The sequence below is a fragment of the Mycteria americana genome, chromosome 1 (assembly GCF_035582795.1).
Source record: "Mycteria americana isolate JAX WOST 10 ecotype Jacksonville Zoo and Gardens chromosome 1, USCA_MyAme_1.0, whole genome shotgun sequence".
Lineage (NCBI taxonomy): Eukaryota > Metazoa > Chordata > Aves > Ciconiiformes > Ciconiidae > Mycteria > Mycteria americana.
In genome coordinates, this window is record NC_134365.1 from 192725969 (window position 1) to 192748988 (window position 23020).

General features: G+C 46.1%; 1 protein-coding gene across 2 annotated transcripts in view; it reads left to right on the plus strand.

Moving 5' to 3' along the window:
• WDFY2 (WD repeat and FYVE domain containing 2) overlaps nt 1-22803 on the plus strand; it is a 67973-nt gene extending 45170 nt beyond the window's left edge. For both annotated transcript variants that reach the window (XM_075489969.1, XM_075489977.1), the window contains 9 exons: nt 654-708; nt 10338-10488; nt 12130-12242; nt 13172-13298; nt 15341-15446; nt 18777-18878; nt 20397-20527; nt 20861-20969; nt 21596-22803. In XM_075489969.1, the coding sequence (XP_075346084.1) occupies nt 654-708; nt 10338-10488; nt 12130-12242; nt 13172-13298; nt 15341-15446; nt 18777-18878; nt 20397-20527; nt 20861-20969; nt 21596-21625 (924 nt within the window). In that variant the 3' untranslated portion in view covers nt 21626-22803. The remainder of the gene's footprint in view (nt 1-653; nt 709-10337; nt 10489-12129; nt 12243-13171; nt 13299-15340; nt 15447-18776; nt 18879-20396; nt 20528-20860; nt 20970-21595) is intronic.
• The last annotated feature ends 217 nt before the right edge of the window (nt 22804-23020 follow it).

Genomic DNA, 23020 nt, shown 5'->3' on the forward strand with positions numbered 1-23020 from the left:
TTCTGAGATACCAGAACAAATATTAACCAATAGTGGGATAAAATGGAGGCAAAAAAAAGTCTGAGTTTCTCTTTGTCTGAAGCACTGAGAGACTTTTGAACAGACACCTGAAATGTATTCCCATCATGGATTATTGGTAACTAGTTTGGACTGAGCAACTTCAAGGGTCTCTTACATATTTATATTGAGTTTCCTGAGTGTTCGGGTTGGGTTGTAGTGCATGCACGCGCATGGATCCATGTGTATACACACATGCGTGCGTGTGCACACATAGCTGTGTACACATGCAGGTTTCTGCCCAGGTAGTCCTGAGCAGTAAGTGTTTGCTACATGCCAGATCTCAGGTCTCTCATTTTGTGGTACCTCAGCTCGTAGCCAGCCATTTCCGATAGCCTTTTTGACTTCTTTTTTAATAGTTCCTCTTTACCTCCACCATTCTGTTCAGAAGCACTTGTGATGTTCTTAGTCAGCTTTAAAAAGTGAAATAATTTAGTTTTTTAGATGGAGGTACTCAAAATTAGCAAAAGTATAGACAGGGCTGTGGTTGCAAAGAAGGGAGAGCTTACCTTTGTTTTCATTTGAATTCATTACCCTCTCAAACACTTTACATCTCTAAGCACTGTTTCTTTTGTTTTTTCTTTCCCCTCCCTCAGGAATTCATTTTATCGGAAGATTACAACAAGATGACACTAGTGAAAAGTTACCAGGGTAAGAACCATGATCCGTGTTAATTGGTTTGTATTGTCATTAATTTTTGTTAATGTTCTCTTAAGGAGTGTGAATGGAGAGAAGTCTCCTTTACAGTGATTGATTATTTTTTTTTAAACTAATGTAAATGCTGGTTTTATCAATAGATCAATGATGTACTTTGTTCTGAGATTACAAGACTTTTAAAGACCTGTTTCATGTTCTGTTTTTCCTTTTAAATATTCCTTTGGAATATCATTCTAGACGGCAAACTGTCCAAAATCCAGACCGCGTTTAGGGAAGAGGAGTATTAATTTTTAATCTTTAGTAATCCCGTGTATCTAATGAAACAACTTAGGAAACTAACCCATCTTTTACGGCTGAGGCATTTAGGACTGTAGCATTTAGGCATTTAGGACTGTAGGCATTTAGGACTGTTGGGGTTAATCTGGTTATATTTCAATAACTGTCTACTTCAGTAATGTCAAGATTATCAGTGAATACCTGTCACAGTAAAAGGTCAAGAAAGGCTAATCCATACCTTTTCTAATTATATTCTGGTATTCACTAATGTGGTGTTTTAAGAAACCTAGCTATTTATCCTTGTCAAACCTCTAAAGGACACTGCGCTTGGAACAGATATTCTTATAGAAGTAACAAACACATGTGACAATTTGTTCTTATATGTCTTTTGCTGTTAGGCTAAGAGGTGGTATGATATTATATGGTATCATATTATATGCTAAGCATTATGTTTCTGTATAGAAGCCTCTGACATGTTGGCTTGAGATTTCTCACATACATTTTAAAATATGTATTTACTCATATATTTTGAGTTCTATACCTTGAAAGGTTGAGAGGATAATTTAAATCTCTAAATGGAGGCTCTGGGGATCACTTTGTAACATTTAGATTTTAAGGTATGAGAAGAGAATCTTGATTTTTGCAGAGCACAGCTAACATGCATCAGCTTTTGAGCCTTTTACTTCAGCTGTTTCATGAATGCCTGGTGTGTTGTAAAATTAAGCTAGAATGCCTGCATTTTTTCTTAGCTTGTAAAAACTGAAGAAAACTATCCGATGATGATAAAATAGATATGTGAATCTTAAATAAGATTGCTGCAGTCTGACTGTACAAGTCTTTAGTATCCGAATTTGTGATTGCTCCACAATCACCAAAGTTTGACACACCTAGGTTTCATATTTAGGTGTTTTGCACTGAAGAGTCCTACTGACTGTTCTGTAGCCCCCTTTGTTATTAGCTCATCCATTTGCATGCTTGGATTCAATCTTGCAGGCTAATCACAGCCTAGGAAGGGTGAGCTGAAGTCTTTTCTTCTGCATATGCAGAACAACATATGCATGAGACCACCTTTCTTGCCGAACTCTTCAGGGAAAAGGCTGAAAATTTTGGAATGGGGGAACATATATCTTGGCAGTATGGCAGAATAGCTAGTTGACTGTGGCAGCCCATCCAAGGCCTGGGGAGAACCCCTCATGAAATTAAAAAAATGAAAGAAAATGAAGGCTCTTCTCGTGGCCTGCTGCAGCGTGCCAGATGTGCTGCTGCTGCCGAGCATTGGAGGAGGCCTTTGGACAGGAAGATGCCATGGAGAACCTCCTTGGGTTGTCCTGTGGGAGAACCCCAAGAGTTCAGATGACATCCCCCCAACGCTGGACAACAGAGGACTGCAATGAGGGTCCATCACCGTCAGTAGAGAGGCGGTACAACTGACCACAGTCCCAACTGGAGTCACCTCCTTCCTAGACTGCCTGTCTCAGCATGGGAAGGTTTTTGAGCAGTTCTGGTCATTTTGTGCCGAGACTCTCAGACAATGGGTTAGAAGATTTTACCTGAAAACTGTGGACTTATTTTAGGGCAAGAGAAGCAATACTTGTGCCCAGAATAGGCATAATTTCAGTTCTAGCCCAAACCACAGCAATTGCTGACAGCAGACGGTGTCTGCCTTCAGGTGCTTAAGCCACTGTGTGCGACACTTGCTGCCTGCTGTGTCCCTCAGGGGCACAGAGCCCCTGCCCCTTTTTCCTCCCTCACTTCTGGAGTTTGATGTTCGGTCTTTTCCTTGTTTAAGATGATGAAAACTGTATTCCCCTAATTTAAAAAATAGTGGTGGTGTGTGAGTGACCTAGTTTTGGGAGTGGAAAGAAAGTGTGGTGATCCCAGGCTGCTGGGATCCCCCAGGTTCATGTGTGCAGGGGTGTCTGTATAGTAATCCCCTCTGTGCAAGGGTTAAAGAAGCATTAGGGCTGGTGTTCTGCATTCTGCACATTGCTGGCCAGGTGGGCAAAAGTTTGGTTTTGGAAAAGTACGCCCTCAGGTACTGTTGGAGATGCTTTTTTTTTCTTTTCTTTTTTCTCTCCCCACTGCTGGCTTAGGAAAGCCAGACCGCTGTTAGTGCTGCAAATGGAGATGGCAACCAGAGAGGGGGAAAGACGGGTCCCAATTCATTGCTACAGGAGGGACAAGACTCAGTGCAGGGCCATTCAGATTCAGTAAGAAACTTTCCCTGGAACGGTGGTTGACAGCTGCCATAACACAGCCAGGCAGGATATGGGGATGGAGGAGAGCTTCTGCATGTAGACATGCTCTGCCCAGCTTACCAGCAACGCTAGCAGCCCATGCTGAGCTGCACAAATCCCCCTGGGCTGCTCCTCTGTCCAGACCAGCAATGACATGGCACAGAGTAAGTTACAGCAAGCCAGGGACAATCTTGTGTTGCCTTAGCTCCACTGGAAAGTGTCACCCAAAGTCCCAAGGGGCAATTTTAACAGGCAGGGTTTTGACCGGGCAAGAGAGGAAAACAAAGCAGAGATCTTTGTTCTCCACTGTTTGCAGCACACTGATGACCTGAGGCTGCCCACTGCTCCGCAGCACAGTGCCTCCCACCACCCCCATCCATAGAAAAATGCTCCCTGATTCTCCACTCCTCACCCTGTGTGTTAAATAGGGCACCCTGTGTGATAAACAGGCAGACTTTGGCCTCTTTAGGAGACTGGTCGAGAGAGTCCCCTGGGAGGCAGCCCTAATGGGCAAAGGGGTCCAGGAAGGCTGGGCATTCTTTAAGGAGGAAGTCCTAAAGGCACAAGAGCGGGCTGTCCCCAGGTGCCGAAAGACGAGCCGGCGGGGAAGAAGACTGGCCTGGCTGACTAGAGAGCTCTGGCTCGAACTCAGGAAAAAGAGGAGAGTCTACGACCTCTGGAAGAAGGGGCGGGCAACTCAGGAGGACTACAAAGGTGTAGCGAGGCTGTGCAGGGAGAAAGTTAGAAGGGCCAAAGCTGAGCTAGAGCTCAATCTGGCTGCTGCTGTAAAAGACAACAAAAAATACTTCTTCAAATACATTAGCAGCAAAAGGAGAGCTAAGGAGAATCTCCAGCCCCTAGTAGACAGGGGAGGGAACACAGTGACCAAGGATGAGGAAAAGGCTGAGGTACTTAATGCCTTCTTTGCCTCAGTCTTTAATAGTAAGACCAGTTGTTCTCCGGGTACCCAGCCCCCGGAGTTGGAAGATAGGGACGGGGACCAGAATGGAGCCCCCATAATCCAGGGGGAAATGGTGAGTGACCTGCTACCCCACTTAGACACACACAAGTCTATGGGGCCTGATGAGATCCACCCGAGAGTACTGAAGGAACTGGCAGATGTGCTCACCAAGCCCCTTTCCATCATTTACCAGCAGTCCTGGCTAACTGGGGAGGTCCCAGTTGACTGGAGATTAGCAAATGTGATGCCCATCTTCAAGAAGGGCCGGAAGGAGGACCCAGGGAACTACAGGCCTGTCAGCCTGACCTCGGTACTGGGGAAGCTGATGGGGCAGATCATCCTGAGTGCCATCACACAGCATGTAGAGGATAACCAAGGGATCAAGCCCAGCCAGCATGGGTTTAGGAAAGGCAGGTCCTGCTTGACTAACCTGATCTCCTTCTATGACAAGGTGACCCGCCTAGTGGATGAGGGAAAGGCTGTGGATGTTGTCTATCTAGACTTCAGCAAAGCCTTTGACACGGTTTCCCACAGCATTCTCCTGGAGAAACTGGCTGCTCATGGCTTGGACGGGTGTATTCTTCGCTGGGTAAAGAACTGGCTGGATGGCCAAGCCCAAAGAGTGGTGGTGAATGGAGTTTACTCCAGTTGGCGGCCGGTCACAAGCGGTGTTCCCCAGGGCTCTGTGCTGGGGCCAGTTCTGTTTAATATCTTTATCAATGATCTGGACGAGGGGATCGAGTGCACGCTCAGTAAGTTTGCAGATGACACCAAGCTGTGCGGGAGTGTTGATCTGCTTGAGGGGAGGAATGTTTAACAGAGGGACCTGGACAGGCTGGATCGATGGGCCGAGGTCAGTTGTAAGGGGTTCAACAAGGCCAAGTGCAAGGTCCTGCACTTGGGCCACAGCAACCCCATGCAACGCTACAGGCTTGGGGAAGAGTGGCTGGAAAGCTGCCCGGTGGAAAAGGACCTGGGGGTGTTGGTCGACAGCCGGCTGAATATGAACCAGCAGTGTGCCCAGGCGGCCAAGAAAGCCAATGGCATCCTGGCTTGTATCAGGAATAGTGTGGCCAGCAGGACTAGGGAAGTGATCGTGCCCCTGTACTCGGCACTGGTGAGGCTGCACCTCGAATCCTGTGTTCAGTTTTGGGCCCCTCAGTACAAGAGAGACATTGAGGTGCTGGAGCGTGTCCAGAGAAGGGCAACGAAGCTGGTGAAGGGTCTGGAGCAGAAGTCTTATAAGGAGCAGCTGAGGGAACTGGGATTGTTTAGCCTGGAGAAAAGGAGGCTGAGGGGAGACCTTATTGCTCTCTACAACGACCTGAAAGGAGGTTGTAGAGAGGTGGGGGTCGGTCTCTTCTCCCAGGTAACAAGTGACGGGACGAGAGGAAATGGCCTCAAGTTGCGCCAGGGGAGGTTTAGACTGGATATTAGGAAATTTTACTTCACTGAAAGGGTTGTCAAGCATTGGAACAGGCTGCCCAGGGAAGTGGTTGAGTCGCCATCCCTGGAAGTATTTAAAAGACATTTGGATGAGGTGCTTAGGGACATGGTGTAGTGGTGGTCTTGGTAGCGTTAGGTTTACGGTTAGACTTGATGATCTTAAAGGTCTTTTCCAACCTATACGATTCTGTGATTCTGTGGGAGCGCAGCACCCACTCTGCCACTTCCCTGGACTTGGCTGGACCTATACTGGAGGTCTGGAGTGCTGGGAAAGCATAGCAAAAGTGAGATGCTCTGGGAGCTGCTGTCAGTCACAGGCTTCTACAGCTCCATTGGACCATGCACTGGGAGGTACTTCTGTGCTCCTCACAGTTGCCTCCATCCAGGACATGGATCTGGGCTTACTGGGGGCATGACTGGGACCAGAGTCCAACAGCACTGCTGGGACACAGCAAGGTGGAAAGGACCCCGTGTTCACCGTGCTCTCTGGGAGAATGTGCAAGGAAGGGCCACTTAGTCCTTTGGGTAGGCATGTCATGATCCAACAGAGGTGAACCTTCCTCACCTGGTCCAGCGTGACTCCCCTCCAGAATCCCATCCCTGTAGTACACCTTCCTCACATGGCTGTGCCAAGGTATAGGGGTTGGCATAAGCATCTTGGCAAAGCCTTTGGGCAAGGAATAACATAATTAAAAAGGACCATGTAGTTTTGTTGGGTATGGTGGCCTTACTTTGAAAAGTGTTGGGTGTTTGGTTTTGTTTAAAGTTTTCAAGTAAGGCCTTTATATTCTTTAAAGATATTTTAGGGGGAGTAAATAATTTTATTTAGTCTGCCAAGGAGCTTTAGCTTAGCCATGCTGGCTGTTTTTGCCTGTGGTAGCTTTGTTTGTTTGTGGTAGCTTTTGTTTGTTCAGTGATGCTCTTAAAAGTAGCACCTTGCCCAGCAACTGGCTGGCTATTGATCAGTTCCCGCACAAGGTATTATTATAAGTAGCTGAAGCTGCTGTAGTGATTAAAGGACACTAATTGCATCTTGAAAGGCCATGAATATGCCTGCCAAATGGTCTGCTAGTACATAGGCTGCGCTTTGGTCTTGGCAGGGGTCTGCAGCCAGGTCCGGCGTTGTACGGCGGCCGAGCACCAGCAGTGGACGTGGGTGGCTGTGCTCAGCGGAGGCTTTGCTGCGACGCTGCGTCTGGAGTTGCAAAATCTTCGCTTTCTCGAAAGGGATCAAAACACAGAGACTGGGGATATGACACAGTGTTGGTCAGGACTCCAGGGTGGGTCACAGGGCATTGGCCTCCTACAGGCACTAACTCCTTCCCTTGCTGAGGAGGGGCGGTGCAAGCATTTGAACGGTGCCATTTGGGACACTGTGAGTGTTGAAGGAACCCTTCCCTCCCCTTGGCAGCCCTGGCTTCCAGCCCCTGCCAGCCCCCTCCAGCCGCACACAGGCTAGCCCTGCGGCATGGCTGTTGCTGCTTCCCGCTCTGCACAGCCTTCTCCACCCTGCTTCTTGCAACTGCACCTTCTTGCCAGGGGCCACATTTCCTGTGCCCCCTCTGGATGGTATAACAGCTACTGCTTTTTTAATTTTTTTTTTTTTAAGTTTATTTAGCACGCACGTGTCCTGCCAAGCAGGATTTGTAGACGTGCTTCTGCCCCATGCTTTCTGCAGCCTGCCCATTCCGGGGTTGTCCCCCTGCCTCCTTGCTTTCAGGCCAGCTCACGCCATGTCCTTACTTCTGCTTCCCCCTACGCACAGCCTCTTCTCTTGTGCTTTTCTTGCACATGATAAGCTTTTATTTCTTACTACTAACTTCCACCTGTCTTTTGGTATTTGCTGCTGCTTTTCACTGTTGTAACTCTCCCTTTCACCCAGCACAACCTCTTGCCCTGCACTGTGCATGGCCATGCGCTGGCTGTGCTTCTTGGACCTCCTTTGCCCTGCAGGCCCTCCTTTGCCCTGTGCTCTGGTTGCTGACATCTTGGTGTGCACCTCCTTGCTGCAGCTGCTTTTGTCTAGGTGTAGCCCTTCCATCCTCTCTCCAACCTGCTCTTTGCACAGTGCTCACTGCTGCTTTCTCATAGCAGAAGTGCAGCTCCCCTGCTCCTTCCCACCCTCCTGCTGCAGATGGACCTGCTCCCTTCTCCTGTCGGCTGCTTCTCTACCTTCTGTACAGCATAATCTTCCTCCGCACATGGGCTCTCTTCTCATGCTGGCTTACACAGCTCTGCTCTTGCCTAGTGCTTGCTGTGGCTTTTTCTGTACTGTGACTACATTCACCCTCCATCCCACCTTCTCTATCCTGCTGTTATTGCAGTGAGCAGCTCTGGAAATGTTTGCTCCACTTTTTTTTCTGCACACATGGTGATCAAATTTTCCGTGGATGAAGGATCAGCTTTCTGTTTGCTGCTTCATGAGCCTGAACCTGTGTTAATCCTAGGGCCCAGACCTCTTCATTGCTTTACTATCAACTCCGACCTTCTGACATTTCCCTTCTTTAAGCCTTACATGGGTCAAATTCCCTTTAAACGACAAGTGACTTTCTACTTGCATTTGTCCTCTCTTTCCTCCCTTACTTAATGACCTCCACTGTGCTCTTTCACTTGGTTCAGATATTTCTGCCATCAGCATGCGTGTGGTGGCACCAGCTAACATGTGCAGCACTTGCAGGTGAGCAACAGAGTGCTGAATTGAAAGCTTTTTTTGGGGAGGGAGGATAAGCAAAGCTATCACGTACACTCCTTCCACCTCTTGGCATGTACACATTTCTTTAATGTCTACTCCTTGCTTGCCAGAGAGAGCTGCCTCCACCATCCACAGGCAGTGGATGGTGGATCCACCGTTCTTCTAGCAAAAGGTACAAGCCCTTCCTTTTAGAAGAAGTTTTAGGAGGAGATGGGAGGAGATTTAGGAGAGATGGGTGGTGCCAGCTATCCCCACAGCCAGTTCAAACCATGGGAAGCCAACACTAGCAGTAGCAGTTGCCATGTGCTGAGAAAATGTCCCTGGACAGGCCTTGAACAGCCTGATCTCCGCTAGATTTGCACGTCCTGTGGAAGTGCATGGGTCTGTCTGCGGCACTGCTGGTGCACGCAAGGCCCTGGGTCATGTATGTGAGCCCATCAGGTGCTTGTAGCAGCATGCATCCCGTCGTGGCCCTTTCTGCAGTGTACCACTCCACCAGCTAGTGCTGGTGCTCCTGAGGAGACCACCAGATAGGTAAAGACAAGCATTAGCCACCCATAGGGTCACTGAATTTCTTCCCAGAGAAGACATCTGGAAGGTGGAGAGGAGAGAGGATCTGTTTAAAAGAGCTCAAGTGACTCCTGGGTAGTCCTCATCGCTCTATCTTGATTACAAACCTGGAGTTTAAAAGTGGGTGGAAACAAGAGCCAAAATCTGAGCTCTTCTGTGGGCAAGGGTGGAAGTATCTGGGCATAGTTCACATCTGACACTGTGGTTGGCAGCTGGACTAGTTTACAGTTAGGGCAACTTGCGTCAATGCATCTATTGACTTTTCTCCTCAGGGAATTGGGGTCTAAAAAGCAGTGTGGATCACGGGCAGATGTTGGCTTATGCAAACCTCCTGTTCTTTGCTACGAGTTCCCCCTCGCAGGATTTGAACACAGCTCTCATCTGTGCTGTATATTCGTATAGGGCAGGCAGCAATCTTCCCATACTGTTCTGAGGAATTTCTCTGCATTTCAAGTGGAGGTTTCAGGGTGGTTTTTAAGCTTCCAAAGATATGTAATCTTCCCAATGTGTCAGCTTTTACACAAACAAATACAAGCAGCCTGCTTTGTGTGGCACATGTTGCTGGATCTCAGAACACTAATAAACCAGTAGGGCTGTGGATTGAGGAATGTGGATTGAGGAATTATTCACAGCTAAATTACAGCTGGGAATAATTCTGCATGTCTTTCCAGCCACTTGTTTTATTAAAAAGTCGGCTCAATCAGCACTTCACGACCAAGCCTGCTGGTCATTCATACAAAAAACTGTCTGTACAAGCCTGGGTTGCCTTGCTTTAATGAAAAGCTTTTGATGGCTTTATTTAGGTAGCAGTAGAAATTTATTCCTTCAGCTGTTTTATTCATCTTGCCCAGCTGTGATCTTTTTACTTTTTTTAAAAATTATTTTATTTTATTCCAATTTCCTCTTTATCTGGTTTACATGCAATGTTAAAACTTCCCTTTGGTGCAGCAGGGTTGTGCCTGTGCTGTAATTCGTCATTCTGCTGGGGTGCCACAATCCGCAGCCCACATCCACCAGACATCCCAGCGGGAGGAGCGGCAGCGTAGGCATCTGCACTGCTGTCATAAAACCAACTCAGAAGAGGTTTAAGTAGAGCCCAGAGTGCTTTCCACAATGGCAACTTTGTTGGTGATGATACAATGATGGAAGGAAGACTTGTGCTACTGCAGAAGATAAATGGCTGCAATAGGCATGGAAGGAATTAAGTCTTGCTTCTGCTCTTTCTCATGCAAATGCTGAACATGCAGAGCAGGGAGGGACCTTACAAGCTTGCATGGTAGCTCGTGTCAACGGGATTATTAAACACCAGTTTCTTCTGTAGGGAAGGGTGAGTGGGTGAGTAGGGCATGGAGGAGTTGGGTGCCGTTGGCATTTGCAGTGGTCTTCTGCCCCTGTGTTCTTCTCCACAATGCGATTATATGTCTGTCTGCTTAATTTTCAGCTCATCAAAGCAGGGTCATGATGATTCTGTTTGTCCTGGAGATGGAGTGGGTGTTAAGCACCGGACAAGACAAACACTTCACGTGGCACTGTTCGGAGAGCGGCCAGCGGCTGGGAGGCTACCGCACCAGCGCAGGGGCCTGTGGCCTGCAGTATCCTTTGCTGAGCTCTCAGGTTTTTTTCTGCTCCTTGGCACTTAAACAGCCTCTTTGCTTTATTTTTCTAGTTGTCCTCCAGACTTTGTGCCTTGTATAGGTTCGGTGCTTTGTGAGAGAAACCGTTATTTAAAGCCAATTTTAAAAACTGTCTGTTCTCCTTGCTTTGTCTCCTTAATGCGTGGTGGCATATTTAGGTCTAAGCGTTTTGGAGCAAAACAATGGGCGATCTGCAACCTATTGTGGTCTGCTATTGTAATAAATAGGGACAGAGCCTTCATTTAAACATGCAGCGCATGCTTTCTTCTAAGAATTAACAGTAGCAAAGTAGGTCAGTGATCAGGTCAGTGTGCCTGTGTGTATGCATGGTAAAAATTAAATGACTTTAATATAAAATAATGAGTACTTCTCCTTCACTCTGGAACAGCCCACTATGTATTGGGAATTTGGGTTAACTAAAGAGGAAATGGCTCCAAAAATGGCACTCAAGTGGCTTATTCACCTAGAGCTGCCCCAGCTGCCTGACAATAAAAGAAATATTAATTCAGCTTTATTGCAAATGAAAAGGGAAGTGGAAAAGTGTGAGCTCTTGGGCTGAAACCAGGGGTTAGCATAAACAGACTTTTAATGCCTTATAGTGTATGTGGTATAGATGATGTGTGTTCTGCTAGTTCATGGGAAGTGAGACTGACTCAAAATTAGTGTCTGAACACGGACTTGCTTTATATCATCTGGTCATTCAGCCAATCTAAATGGCATAAAGACTGAACTTAATTTTTAATTAAATGATAAATACTTTTGAAAGCGTAATGGAGGAATTTGTTCTGTATTTCCTAAACCTGTCTAGAGAACGGACCGTTTCAAGTGACTCAAAATTTTGGAGGGCACTTTAATTTGGGTCATCAGATCATGCTGGTGGAGGGCAGAGGAAGGGAGAATTGTTGACAAATATTGCAAAAACCTTGCAGAACCAGGAATGTGGGGTTTTTCCCCAGTGTCCTGTGTGCATAAAATCAGTGCTAAGCAATTGCTCCTTAAATATCCAGTATGGACTCTGAATGTCGAATTAAATTGGATGAAGAGGTCAGAATCTGTCCAGATAGGTGGTTCCAGTAGATGGTTGAATGGGTCCAGATTTTATTCAGTTTAGAATACGATGTGTGATGCACCTGATGTAGCTGACACTTCCCCAAATATGACATAAAACAATAGCCTGTATTTGTAAACTTAACTATAATGAAGAAGCAGAAAACTAGTAATAGTTATTTTCTACAATCTGGGGAAAGGAAAGAGAGAGTGGACACCATCCAGCTCTAGCACCTAAGTTAGAGAGCCTGGGGAGATGAATCCTCTGTTCATGGTGAAGGGCTACTTCAAGGGTGTTTCATAATAAAAACACAAATTGTGTCCTCTGGAATAGCCTCCTTTTTCCCTCACTCTTTGGTTTACTCAGGGAGACTGCACTATTAATATGAACAGGTATGAGCTTGATGCCTAAAAGTACACTCTGAGTAACTCCTTGAGACTGGAGCACTATTCATGAGGTTGCAGTATACTCATGTTAAAAGAATTAACAAGTCATGAAAGGAATGTAAAGCTTGTATAAGCAATGTATTTTCCTCAGCATTTATCCATCAGATTTGATGTGGAAACCCGGCATGTGTTTGTTGGTGATCATTCTGGGCAAGTGACCATACTCAAACTAGAGCAAGAGTCCTGCAGCCTTGTTACGACATTTAAGGGACACACAGGTGAGGCCTCAGGAGGAGACCCAATTTGGTTCTTCATCTGTGCTCAGCGTCATGGTGGTTTGACTCTCCTGTGAAACCCTAGGATGGCTTGTGTCACTGTATAGCCTGGAAGGGGGATAGACCTTAAACTGTCACTACAGCTCAGGGAAGTTTATCCTTTATTGGTAAAAACGAGAGCGATCAGACTTCTGATCAGAAAACTTCTATGGCAGAAAATGCCGCAATCAGTAGCTGCTAATATAAGCAGAGCGAGAGTAGAACAAGTTGTGGTAACTGTGGGGGCAAAAGGATGTTTCTCAAGGAACAACCCATATTGGTAGACACTTTTGCCCAAGTGGAATAGGCACATCTTGGAGGCACTAACTGCTTGTTTCACTGCTGGGACTTATGCCCCATCACACTTTAAAAACAGCAACCCTGGGATGTGATCCTGCCATCTAACAGAAGAAATGGTGGTCATTGCTCAGCGTTTTCTCTCCATACCCCTCCTCTCTGAATGCTAATAGCTCAATCACGAGGTAGCACAAGGTAGTTCAGTCCTCGTGCTAGGATACTGTGAAGACGCCTGTAATATTCCACCCTTGCTTCTCTTTTGTAATAAAATCTATCTATCTCCTGGAATGATGGAGATTAAAAGCTGTGTAGTCACACCACGATCATTCTTCTACCACACTTTACTGCTCAGTGGATTCCTCCATGTGAGTGGCAGCGGAGCCCTCTGCCCGCAGAAGAGCAGAATGGGGCTTCAGTAGGTTTTCTAGGCTGTTAGTTTTCAACTGGCAAGCACAGTAGCTGCATGGCCTTTCCTAGAGAGACCTGCGTTTTAATCACTCTCTCTCCATATTTTTTGTTGTATCTTTATATTTAGCTACATTCCTGTCTTCCACTTTCTGTAATGAAATGACTGTTGTGTGCATCCCCTGTTTCAGGTGGTGTCACTGCTCTCTGTTGGGACCCAATACAGCGAGTTTTATTCTCGGGCAGTTCCGATCATTCCATTATAATGTGGGATATTGGAGGAAGAAAAGGAACAGCCATCGAGCTGCAAGGACATAAGTACGTTCAAAGCCCTTCCTCCTGCTTTTATGGGAGAAAAGCTAAAGGCAGAAGCCACATCTGGAAACAAACAGCCCAAAGGTTACAGTCTTCACATGCCTCAAGCTTGTATGTGTGACTCCCTGTGGTCCATATACAGCTGGAATAAGTTGCTTATAGTAAGTTTTTCAGCATTGGGCCCACAGGCTGGTTTGAGAGTCTGGAAAGGGTGGTGAAGGAAGGCACAATATCTATTGTCCTGAATGTGTTATGCCAGAGCTTGCACCTTTGTTGGAAAGAGGAGAGTCCTCAAACGAGAACAGCTGCAGAGAAATTCTCACTTTTTAGGTGTCAAGGTCTTTCCTTCCCCTAGAGGGAGCGTCAGGCTTGGACAATTAGCCCCTTTTTCCTCCACGCTAACTTTTTCCATGCCACTTTATGTACAGCCTGAATTCTAAGTAATGTGCTTTACCCGTAGAGGCCTTCACCATCTCGTCAATGCAAAGAGGCTTCATCTTTGCACATACAGACCTCACATTTGCGTAGCATAGTCAAAGTCTTTGAAGAAGAGTAAGCCTGTGCTGGGCATTGAGCAGAGATCAGAATGGCTCTAGTTGCAATGACCTCCTAGCCTTTTAACACTGGCAATGCAACAAGTTTGCTTCTGTGTATTGGGAGTGCGTATATGTGGGACTTGTGTGCCAGGCTCAGGTCTGGAGAGGCAAAATCCCATGGTGGTTTTGGTCTAACAGTTTCTTACATATTCATATGTTTCTTTTGAGTGATGCTGCACTCTGCTGAGCGATTTGGATGCCGCTGGGATTTCAGAGCACTGCAGAGCTCTTGCTGAAATTCCCAGATCACCCTTGTACCCTACCAGTGGTGCTTGCTAATGCACCACTGCTAGATTTATTGCTGTGGAAATTAGTTCTCCTAATACGAAGTTAGCCCCTGGATCTTAATCATAGATTCATAGAATAGATTGGGTTGGAAGGGACCTTTAAAGGTCATCTAGTCCAGCCCCCCTGCAATAAGCAGGGACATCTTCAACTAGATCTGTGGCACGGCTGTTGGTTGGCACTGTACAGTATAGAGACCTGGTCCTAAGGACAACAGGGACTAAGAAACATTTCACCTGGTGGTGCCACTGGCGTCGGCAGGCGGGCGCTGTGAAGGCAGGCTGTGTTGTACCAAACTGTCCCGTAAATGCATTCCCCTCTGGAGGAGTAGCCATATGCACAAGCAAACGTGTTAGCATGCAAGTCCTTTGAGTAGATGAGACCAGTGGTGTTAGCAAAGAAAACCAAATGTTATGGGATAGTTCCAGTCACTGTATGCTCGGTTACTGATTATTCTTAATCTTGTTTTTTCTATAACAAGGGTTGTACAGTCTTTGTTTCCCAGGTTGTAAATAGCTTGAGATGAAACCTGGTTTTCTTCCTTTTATGAAGGAATGAGCACAGCTTTGGGGGTTTAAACTGCGTTATTTTTCCCACATTGCTTTTTCCTTAAAAGAAGAAGCAAAAGCACCTAAATCTTCCATGTTACCTTGGGAAGGCTTAGGAACAATTTAGTGATTCCTATATTATTTTTGAAACTCTCTATGCTTGTTAGTGCTAAAATAAAATCTTCAGTAGTTCCTCAGTGCTTCATTCCTAGATGTTGCAGAGATTTACAAAAACAAAGTTGTTACTGACTTTGTAACAAGAAGGTACCTTACTGGGGCTGCATGTATGCATCCAGATGTGCCTGCAGAGAGGTCTGGAGCTGCAGCTCTGTTCAGGCTTCCCAGTGCAGCTGGGCTTCCCATCTCAGGAGCAGCAAAAGTAGTTATCAGAACAGGTCTTTGCTTTTGTGGATGCTGCCCAGATGAGCAACACTCTGGTTCTGGTCCCAGCTGGACAGCAAAGACTGATTTGCATTCAATGGATGCCACGTACAGTGACGGGGGGAGGGAAATATATGGGCAAACAAGTGGTTTATGCTGCTTTATTGTATATTCTATGCTTACTTGCGTGCCAGCCATAGATGGTTGATTAATAACTGTCTCATTTCTTTTTCAGCGATAAAGTTCAGTCTCTCTCCTATGCTCACCACACTCGGCAGCTCATCTCCTGTGGTGCAGATGGGGGAATCGTTGTCTGGAACATGGATGTTGAGAGGCAGGAGGTAGATACTCGGTTCTTGTCGATTTGGTCTGAAACAGTCTTGGGAAGAAGGGGCCTTTCTAAAATGTGCAACTTTCAACCTGAACAAGATCATTCCAGGCTTTAAAAATGTTTTTGGACATGCTCCAGTTGTTATACAGCAATTATGCCATGCCTTTGATAATATGGTACAGGGGAAATTGTCTGGCAGAAAATGCATATTAAGTAGGCTTCTAAATGGCTCTTACCCTTCACATCACTGCTCTGAAAGACATCCTCTGAGGAGGGTATTGTGAGATGTACTGCTTTGTTTTTCAGGACATCATGAGAAATATTATCAGTTCAGAGGTAAATGAATGGATTGATAATTATTAGGGGTTTTTAAGAAAACAAACCACGAAAGCTCTTTGTCATCTCTGCAAACCTGCAACCCAGGTTCTTTTTCTCCTGTTCTTGCTAAAAAGACATTTAACTAGGGGTTCAGTCTCACCCGCTACTTGGTCTTGCTTCCCTCCGGTGTAACCATGTAGAAGCGGGGTAAACGATGACTTTGCCGATCCAGACAGTAAGATTTCGCCCACACCCTCCTAACTGCTTTTGTGCTGCGCGGCCGACGAATGTAAGCGGGTGCAAAAACTCACCCTGGGTCTTTGGCGCTGTGGGAGCAGCCTCCGCTCGGCAATTTCTGAGACCTGACTCAGAGAGGGGGAGCGAGCGCCGTGATGAGTGAGTCAGGCATCAGCCCTGCTCGGCAGCGTGGCAAATCCTGGTAACATGAGTCACGGCAAACCTCAACCCTGTTCCTGCAGGGGGTAGGAAGGCACCCCGAGTCCCCGCAGTGGGTAGGTCTGAGCAAGGCTTTTGGCAGCATGGGCTTTCACCAGCTTTGCTGGTTCTCAAGGGTTTTGGCCTCCCCGGGTCATGTGTGTCTCCCTGGAGCAAGGAGGAAAGCTAAGTGGAAAATTGGATTTTAAAAAACCACTGAAATAGGCCTAGGCAGGAACTGAGATCCCTTTTTTATGTGAATTAGCATTCTAGTTGGCTCTCTTTAATTGCTAATCTAATGGCCAATTATGTCATCAGCTCCAAAATTGAAACGAAAGCAGAGCGGCTTCCTCCTTCCCAACAGATGTTTCCTTTTTGCTGCAACTCGAACATCCAGAAATGAAAACCTTTGTTTATGTGCTGCCTTCAAAAGGCTACAGTAAGGGTTAAGACTGGCTTGTTGCAAAACAGGCAGCAATGCTGTGAGAAGGCTGGTTTAAAAAGTGGAGGAGAAATATAATTAGCTAAATGAGGGCTTAGCAGCAGGTGCTAACGGGTGCGCTGCTTTCTCTGACTATGGCTATGTGGGCTTGTTCATGTTATCAGTAGCGCAATAGGGTGTTCACAGTGCTAAACCACCCCTGAAACATGACCCTTTGAGATTTTAATACCAAACCTTGGTTTGGGGTCCTAGATTTTGGCTTTGGTATTTTTGCCCTTATTTAAGGCTTTTCTCCATGTGATGTGTGCTCAGTACTCACTTTGATGCTATCAGATTTTCCCACGTCTCTGAGATTGCATTAGAGTGAATTAAGGCATTTTAGCCCTTGATTCTTTATTTTAATCTCTGTTTTTAAAAAGCTGTAAGAAGACAACATCTGAAAGATGCTAGAAGCTGCGTTTCTATTTGACTACAAAGCGGTTACTTGTCACAAGCAAAATGTTGTCTTCATCATCTATAGTGTTCAGATACTTAAGAGATGAAAACTTACACACGCAGATGTAAATCTGTAGGCGTTAAACAGAAAGACTCTTGTGGGTAGAAAAGACAAGGATTTGCCCCAGCAGAATGAACTGCCTTCAGAGGAGCTGGCAGAAGAAGCTGAAGCAGGCAGTTGCTTTATTGCTGGGGGTCAAAGCTATCCTGGGAGCTGAGGGTCTCCACGGGCCTTGCCTTATCTTTGCCCGGCTTTTGTATTATTTTTAATTCTTAATCTCAGCTGTGTTTCCTGCCATTTTAAATTGCAGCATGTGAGAAGCAGTGGCTCTGATAAGACAACTGCAGTTTGCTCATAGCACTTCCTCACGAAGTATTAAACATTGTTTAGTGTTCATTTAATCTCTTGGGGTTGGTGGGGCTGGTGGGAGCGCGTTGCAGTGGTGCCGAGGCAGGGCTGTCCTGGTCTGGCTGGGGCTGCTCTGCTGGGGGAACAGGATGGACCCGCTTGCCAGCACCAGCTTTGGGCTGAGCTCTTGTCCTGGTGGGGCGGAGAAAGGAGCAGAAGTCATCTGCTGGGAAGGAGTGTCACTCTTGCTAGGCCAGGTTAGGACAGACAGACTGACAGCCAGCTGGAGAGGGGTCAAGAGCCAAGACTCTTCCCGAGTCTCACATCCCCCAGAAGGTTTCCTAAACATTGTGGGGAGATGCACTGCATCCCCCCCAGCAGCTCAAGTGTCTTGTTGCAAGACAAGTGTCAGAGGACACAAACGTAGGGGAGGAGATCAGCTGCCCCCTCCATGTGCCCCCCTGCCACTTCAGGCGTTTCCTGAGCTCTTTCAGGGTCTGGCAAGACTTGGCTTCCCTACAGGGCGTCTGGTCCATGCTACTCTGCACAGCAAAACCTGGCTGCAGGAGAGAGAAGTGCCTTTAATATTTTCTTTCTTTTCTTTAAATCTGCTTACCCGCTTCATCCACAGCGTGAGCACAAAGCTACGTGCCATGTTAGGAAACAGAAGACCTTCCTTCCGTCGTCTTTGTGTAAAAGCAGGGAAAAGAGCTGGTTTGGGTTTTAGGCTTGTTTGGGTGAATCTCATCTTTCTCACCCCTCTGTGTGATTTGTAGCACAGATACCTCTGACAGCAGGAACGCCTCTTACAGTATTAAAGAAATAAATAATAATAATAATAAAAAAACCACATCAGCATTTCAGATACCTTCCCCTTCCCTCCAGATGAGTAGCTTGGCTATTGGAAATACTAATTGCCCCCAGTTCCCACCAGAGGCAATAGCAGATGGTAAATGCTGTCCAGACAGGACAGAATATTTTTATATGCTTAATTCCAGATTTGGAGAGGTGGGGGAGGCTTGTTTGTTCCTGGGTTATTTTTATGGTCTTATAATCGAACTCTGCTTCATGATTTGGGTGAGAAGTGTTCCTCCCGTGTCCTTCAAGGCTCAGAGCTGAGCCAAAAAAGACATCCCAGGGAACAGTCAGGCATCTTGTGAAAACAGGTATTTTTAATTAAGTTTAGCTGGCCACATTACCGCACCTCAATACATCTTTCTTGTCCTCTCTCTAGGCTCCATTGGAAGCTGTTCTGTTTGTTCCTCACTCCCACTTTGTGTTTATGTGTGTATGTGTTGCAGACTCCGGAGTGGCTGGATAGTGATTCCTGTCAAAAATGTGACCAGCCTTTCTTCTGGAACTTCAAGCAAATGTGGGACAGCAAGAAAATAGGCCTCAGGCAGGTTTGTACGCATCCTTTGGTGTGTTAACATGGTGCAATTAGGCTTTTCTCTCATAATAGATCGTGGTAACCTTTTTTCCCCTAAAGCCTTGAGAACTTGCACTTTGTTCTTTCACTGAGTGCTTGATAGTGTTACAGTGGGCTCCCCTCTGATGAGGCTTGATTTTGTGGTCAGGAGGAACACACTTCTTTTTTCTACTTTTTTTTTTTTTTTTAATCCCCCCAGCCAGTCCCAATAACAAATGCATGTTATAGGCCTTGGGCTGAGTAAATTGTTTTTGGGCCTTCCATGGATTTTGCCATGTGGGATTTTGCTTATTGTTAGTTGAATGTGTTGTAGAAAGAAATTTGCAGCTGATTTTTGGAGATTGTGCTGGAACAAAAGCTGTTTTCAATGAGGTTGGGTAAACATCTGTAACTGCTCAGGCTGTGTTGGAAAAGACTTATTGGTCTGTTTGGAACATGTTGCTGCGTTTTCCTGCCCAGCAGGAGGGGACCATGGATTGCAGACTTTCGGGAGAGGGGCTTAAAAATACTGAAAGGGATGTTCTCATGGAGCTTGGAGAAGTCAGGTGTCTGGGGCAGAGCTGAGCTGCATCTTCTCTTTATGTAATGCTCATCACCGCAGAGCCTGGCTCTCCTACAGCTGGCGAGGCAGCCTTGCAGTCCTACACAGCCAGTGTATGAGAAGACACGAGGCGGGCAGCATCAAAATGCAGAAACACTAGTGCTCCTGGGGCTGAAAATGGCCAAAGGAGCTGACCGAGATGATTAGGTGGTAGAGGTTTATACTTAGAGGCTGGGAATGGACTCCAGAATGACACTGTGCTAATGTAACCCTGTCCTATCTCAACCTGGAGATGTTTTAAAGTGTCAAGTGCTGCTGAGTGGTAGTGTCATCCCCTATGTCCCAAAGTGAGACTCCCAGGGACAGGGGTAATTACAGCTCCCAGCCCTACAGCAGATGCCCAGCTGGCTGGGACACATCTCCTGGATGTGTAGGGGGGCTCTTTGTCCTGTCCTCTCGTCTCTAGCTGTGCTAACGAAAAGAGGACAGCTTGGACTTTCTTCTTCCAACTTCTACCCTGTTGAAAACCCCCTGTAACACTGGTCACACTCAGCGTAGAAGTCCTGACCCACAGCTACATCCACAGATGTCAAGTGGTGGAGGTGGCAATGATTTACTGGGTGATGTATGGTGTCACCCTGGAGCTTGGGAGAGAGGTAGAGTCCACCTAGCCTGGGTACTGCTTTATCTGCCACTTCCCACTGTCCATGCTAATGATCAGCTGCTGCTTGCCCCAGGTAGTGGAGGAAGGGGAAAAGGTAAGATTTCCCCCCCGCCCCCATTTATTCTGAAGTCCTTGCCTGTTTTCCTTCATCTTCCCTGGAAGAGTTACTTTCCTGTTTGCTGCAGCCCCGCTGGGTCTTGCTGGAGTGAGACGGTAGAGCCAGTGGGACCTGAGCAGTGATCTGGGTTTGTGGCTGAAGATGTCTTTCCGCACGTTGTCTCCTACAGCATCACTGCCGGAAGTGTGGGAAAGCCGTGTGTGGCAAATGCAGCTCCAAGCGCTCCTCCATCCCACTGATGGGGTTTGAGTTCGAAGTGAGGGTCTGCGATAGCTGTCACGAGTCCATAACGGATGAAGAGTAAGTGTGGACACTGAGCCGGCTTGCACCGGAGTGGGGCAAAACTCTTGCAACTGGGAGAGCCTGGGTGGATGTGAGGCTCTGGGAGGGAGCAGCCCAGCGGGGTGGTCCCTGGGCTCTTTCAGCAAGATAAGCCTCTGCGGTGCCTACCAAACCGGGAGGGATAGAGAGCCCTCCACCCCTGCTCCTCTTGTGCTGGAAGGTCTCAAAGTAGAGTTTATAGAGAGGTTGCTGAATTAATGACTTACAAATACTTATTTCGTGAATAGAGAACGTTTTGGGGGAAAATCCTGCAGTCACAGTCTTTGCTGACTTTTGGATTTCTTTCTTCAGGCGGGCGCCCACAGCTACTTTCCATGACAGTAAGCACAACATCGTTCACGTACACTTTGATGCCACCAGGGGATGGCTGTTGACCTCGGGGACAGACAAGGTTATTAAGGTAGGAGCGAGGAGCTTGCTCTAGCTCCTGTATTTCACTTCCCCTTCCTCTCCCATGTGGTTGCAGGTATGCCCTACCTGCTTTCTTCCACCCAGAGACCTCTCACTGATGGACTTCTGCCCAATAAGGACCAAGGAGGTCTTGGTCTATGAAGTTATTGCCTGAAGGGGCTGGGACAAGTGCTCACTGTAGCTTTTCCTCTGGGAAGGCAAACTGTATTTCAACATGACGAATCTTTGTGTGGCTAGGTAAAGAAATAGCTAAAATAATGAATAAGTTTATAACAAAGCTTGAATAATTTTAAAAAATGTGTTATGACTATGCTAATCATTCAAGTTAACAATATAGTGTGGGTTTTTTGGTTTCCCTTAAGGCCAGCTATGAACCTGGCTCATAAGGGTAAAGCATAGTGACATACAGAATGTCATTTGGTCAACCTTCACCAGTCTGACATGAGTGCTGGAAAATGAAATCAAACTTCTTCAGACTTGCTGCATCCACCTCTAACCATGTAGCCTCTCTTAAGCAAAAAAAAGGTGCAAACTATTTAGAGATTACATTATATACTATATTTTATTATCTTTTACCATTATTCACTATGTTGTTATATTTTATTGTATTAACAGTTGTGGGATATGACACCAGTAGTGTCTTGATGGTACATCAGTGGAACTTGAAAGGTGATATTTACAGAAGAAACAGATTTCCTAACCCTAATCGTACTGCAGAAGATAGATAACGCTGGGTGCATACGGCAGATGAGAAAGGAACTAATGCGTTTACAATGATTTTACGTCCTCTGCTTGATCAAGGCTGAACATTTGCACGAAGACTCTTTCCACCTATTCTCAAAATATACAAGAAGGTATTTTTTTAACTAATGGTTTGTACAATCTGACTTTGGTTGTCTTGAGTTTGGAAAATCCATGTGCGGTGCAATTTTTAGTTTTTATATTTCACTATGTCAGGATACTTGCTGCTTTGTACAGAGGGTTCTTGGGTTGTGTCTTACCATGTGAGTTTTTGGTATCAACATACTGTATAAGGCAATCAGCTCTCCCCGCAGTGAGTACCTATTGATTTGGGATGTTTCTGCTGACCATGCTCTCTTCAGTGGAGGAACTCCAGGCGCGACGTTGTGTGTTCTCCGGGTGCACCACTGAGGAGCTGATGGACTACTGCAGTTCCTAAAAGGGCTCTACCATCTACTTGTCCTAGCGGACATCATCCAGAGAGCATTTTATTGGTTTGTAGTAGCTAAAATCCAGCTAACTGCCTCTTCCCTTGCTGCACAAGTCGCAAAACCAGGGGGCAGGTTGCTTAGCAACTAATTTATACAAAAACTGAAATAGTTTTCCTTCTCAGAGCATTACAAGGAGCACACAGACCCATTTGAGTTTGATGAGGCTGACAGGCTGATTCAAATTAAATTATTGGCAACAGGAACTTTTGGGAGTGTGTGCTATGGGGGGGTGCAGATCTAAAACTGGTCTAGGTCTGAAAAGTCTGGTTTACCTCTACCTCTACCTTGCGCAGCAACATTTCAGCATTTATACCTGTCTGTGTTGTTGAGATGAATTTGATTTTCCTGTTTTCCATATGGTTAGTCATATTTATTTTTTAAAATGCTGATGGCTTTTATTAATTCCCTCTATAGACCAGAAACTGATATTGCTGAATGACGCTCATTGTCCTGTTGTTATATTTTACGGTTTCTTTTAAAAATAAAAAGTATTTAAAAACCTGGATTGACCAAAATTACCTTTTTAGAAGGATGTTCTCCAGATAAATAAACAAAAAAAGCCCTTTTTTCCAAAGGGATCTTATCTGAAGAGTCAACTCTCTGTTCCTTAACCCATTTCACTTTTTAGCATGCTATTGCTGATGCACTTCAAAGAAGCTGGTGTAGAGAATAGAACTGCAGACCAGACCTAGGGCTTTCCTTTATCTCCTATTTCAGCAGGACTCGTGGTCTGTAGCTGCTGCGACACAACATGTCGGTGCTCAGTCTTGCCCCATTTTGGACGTTACTTTTCCCCTCTAAAGTGGGG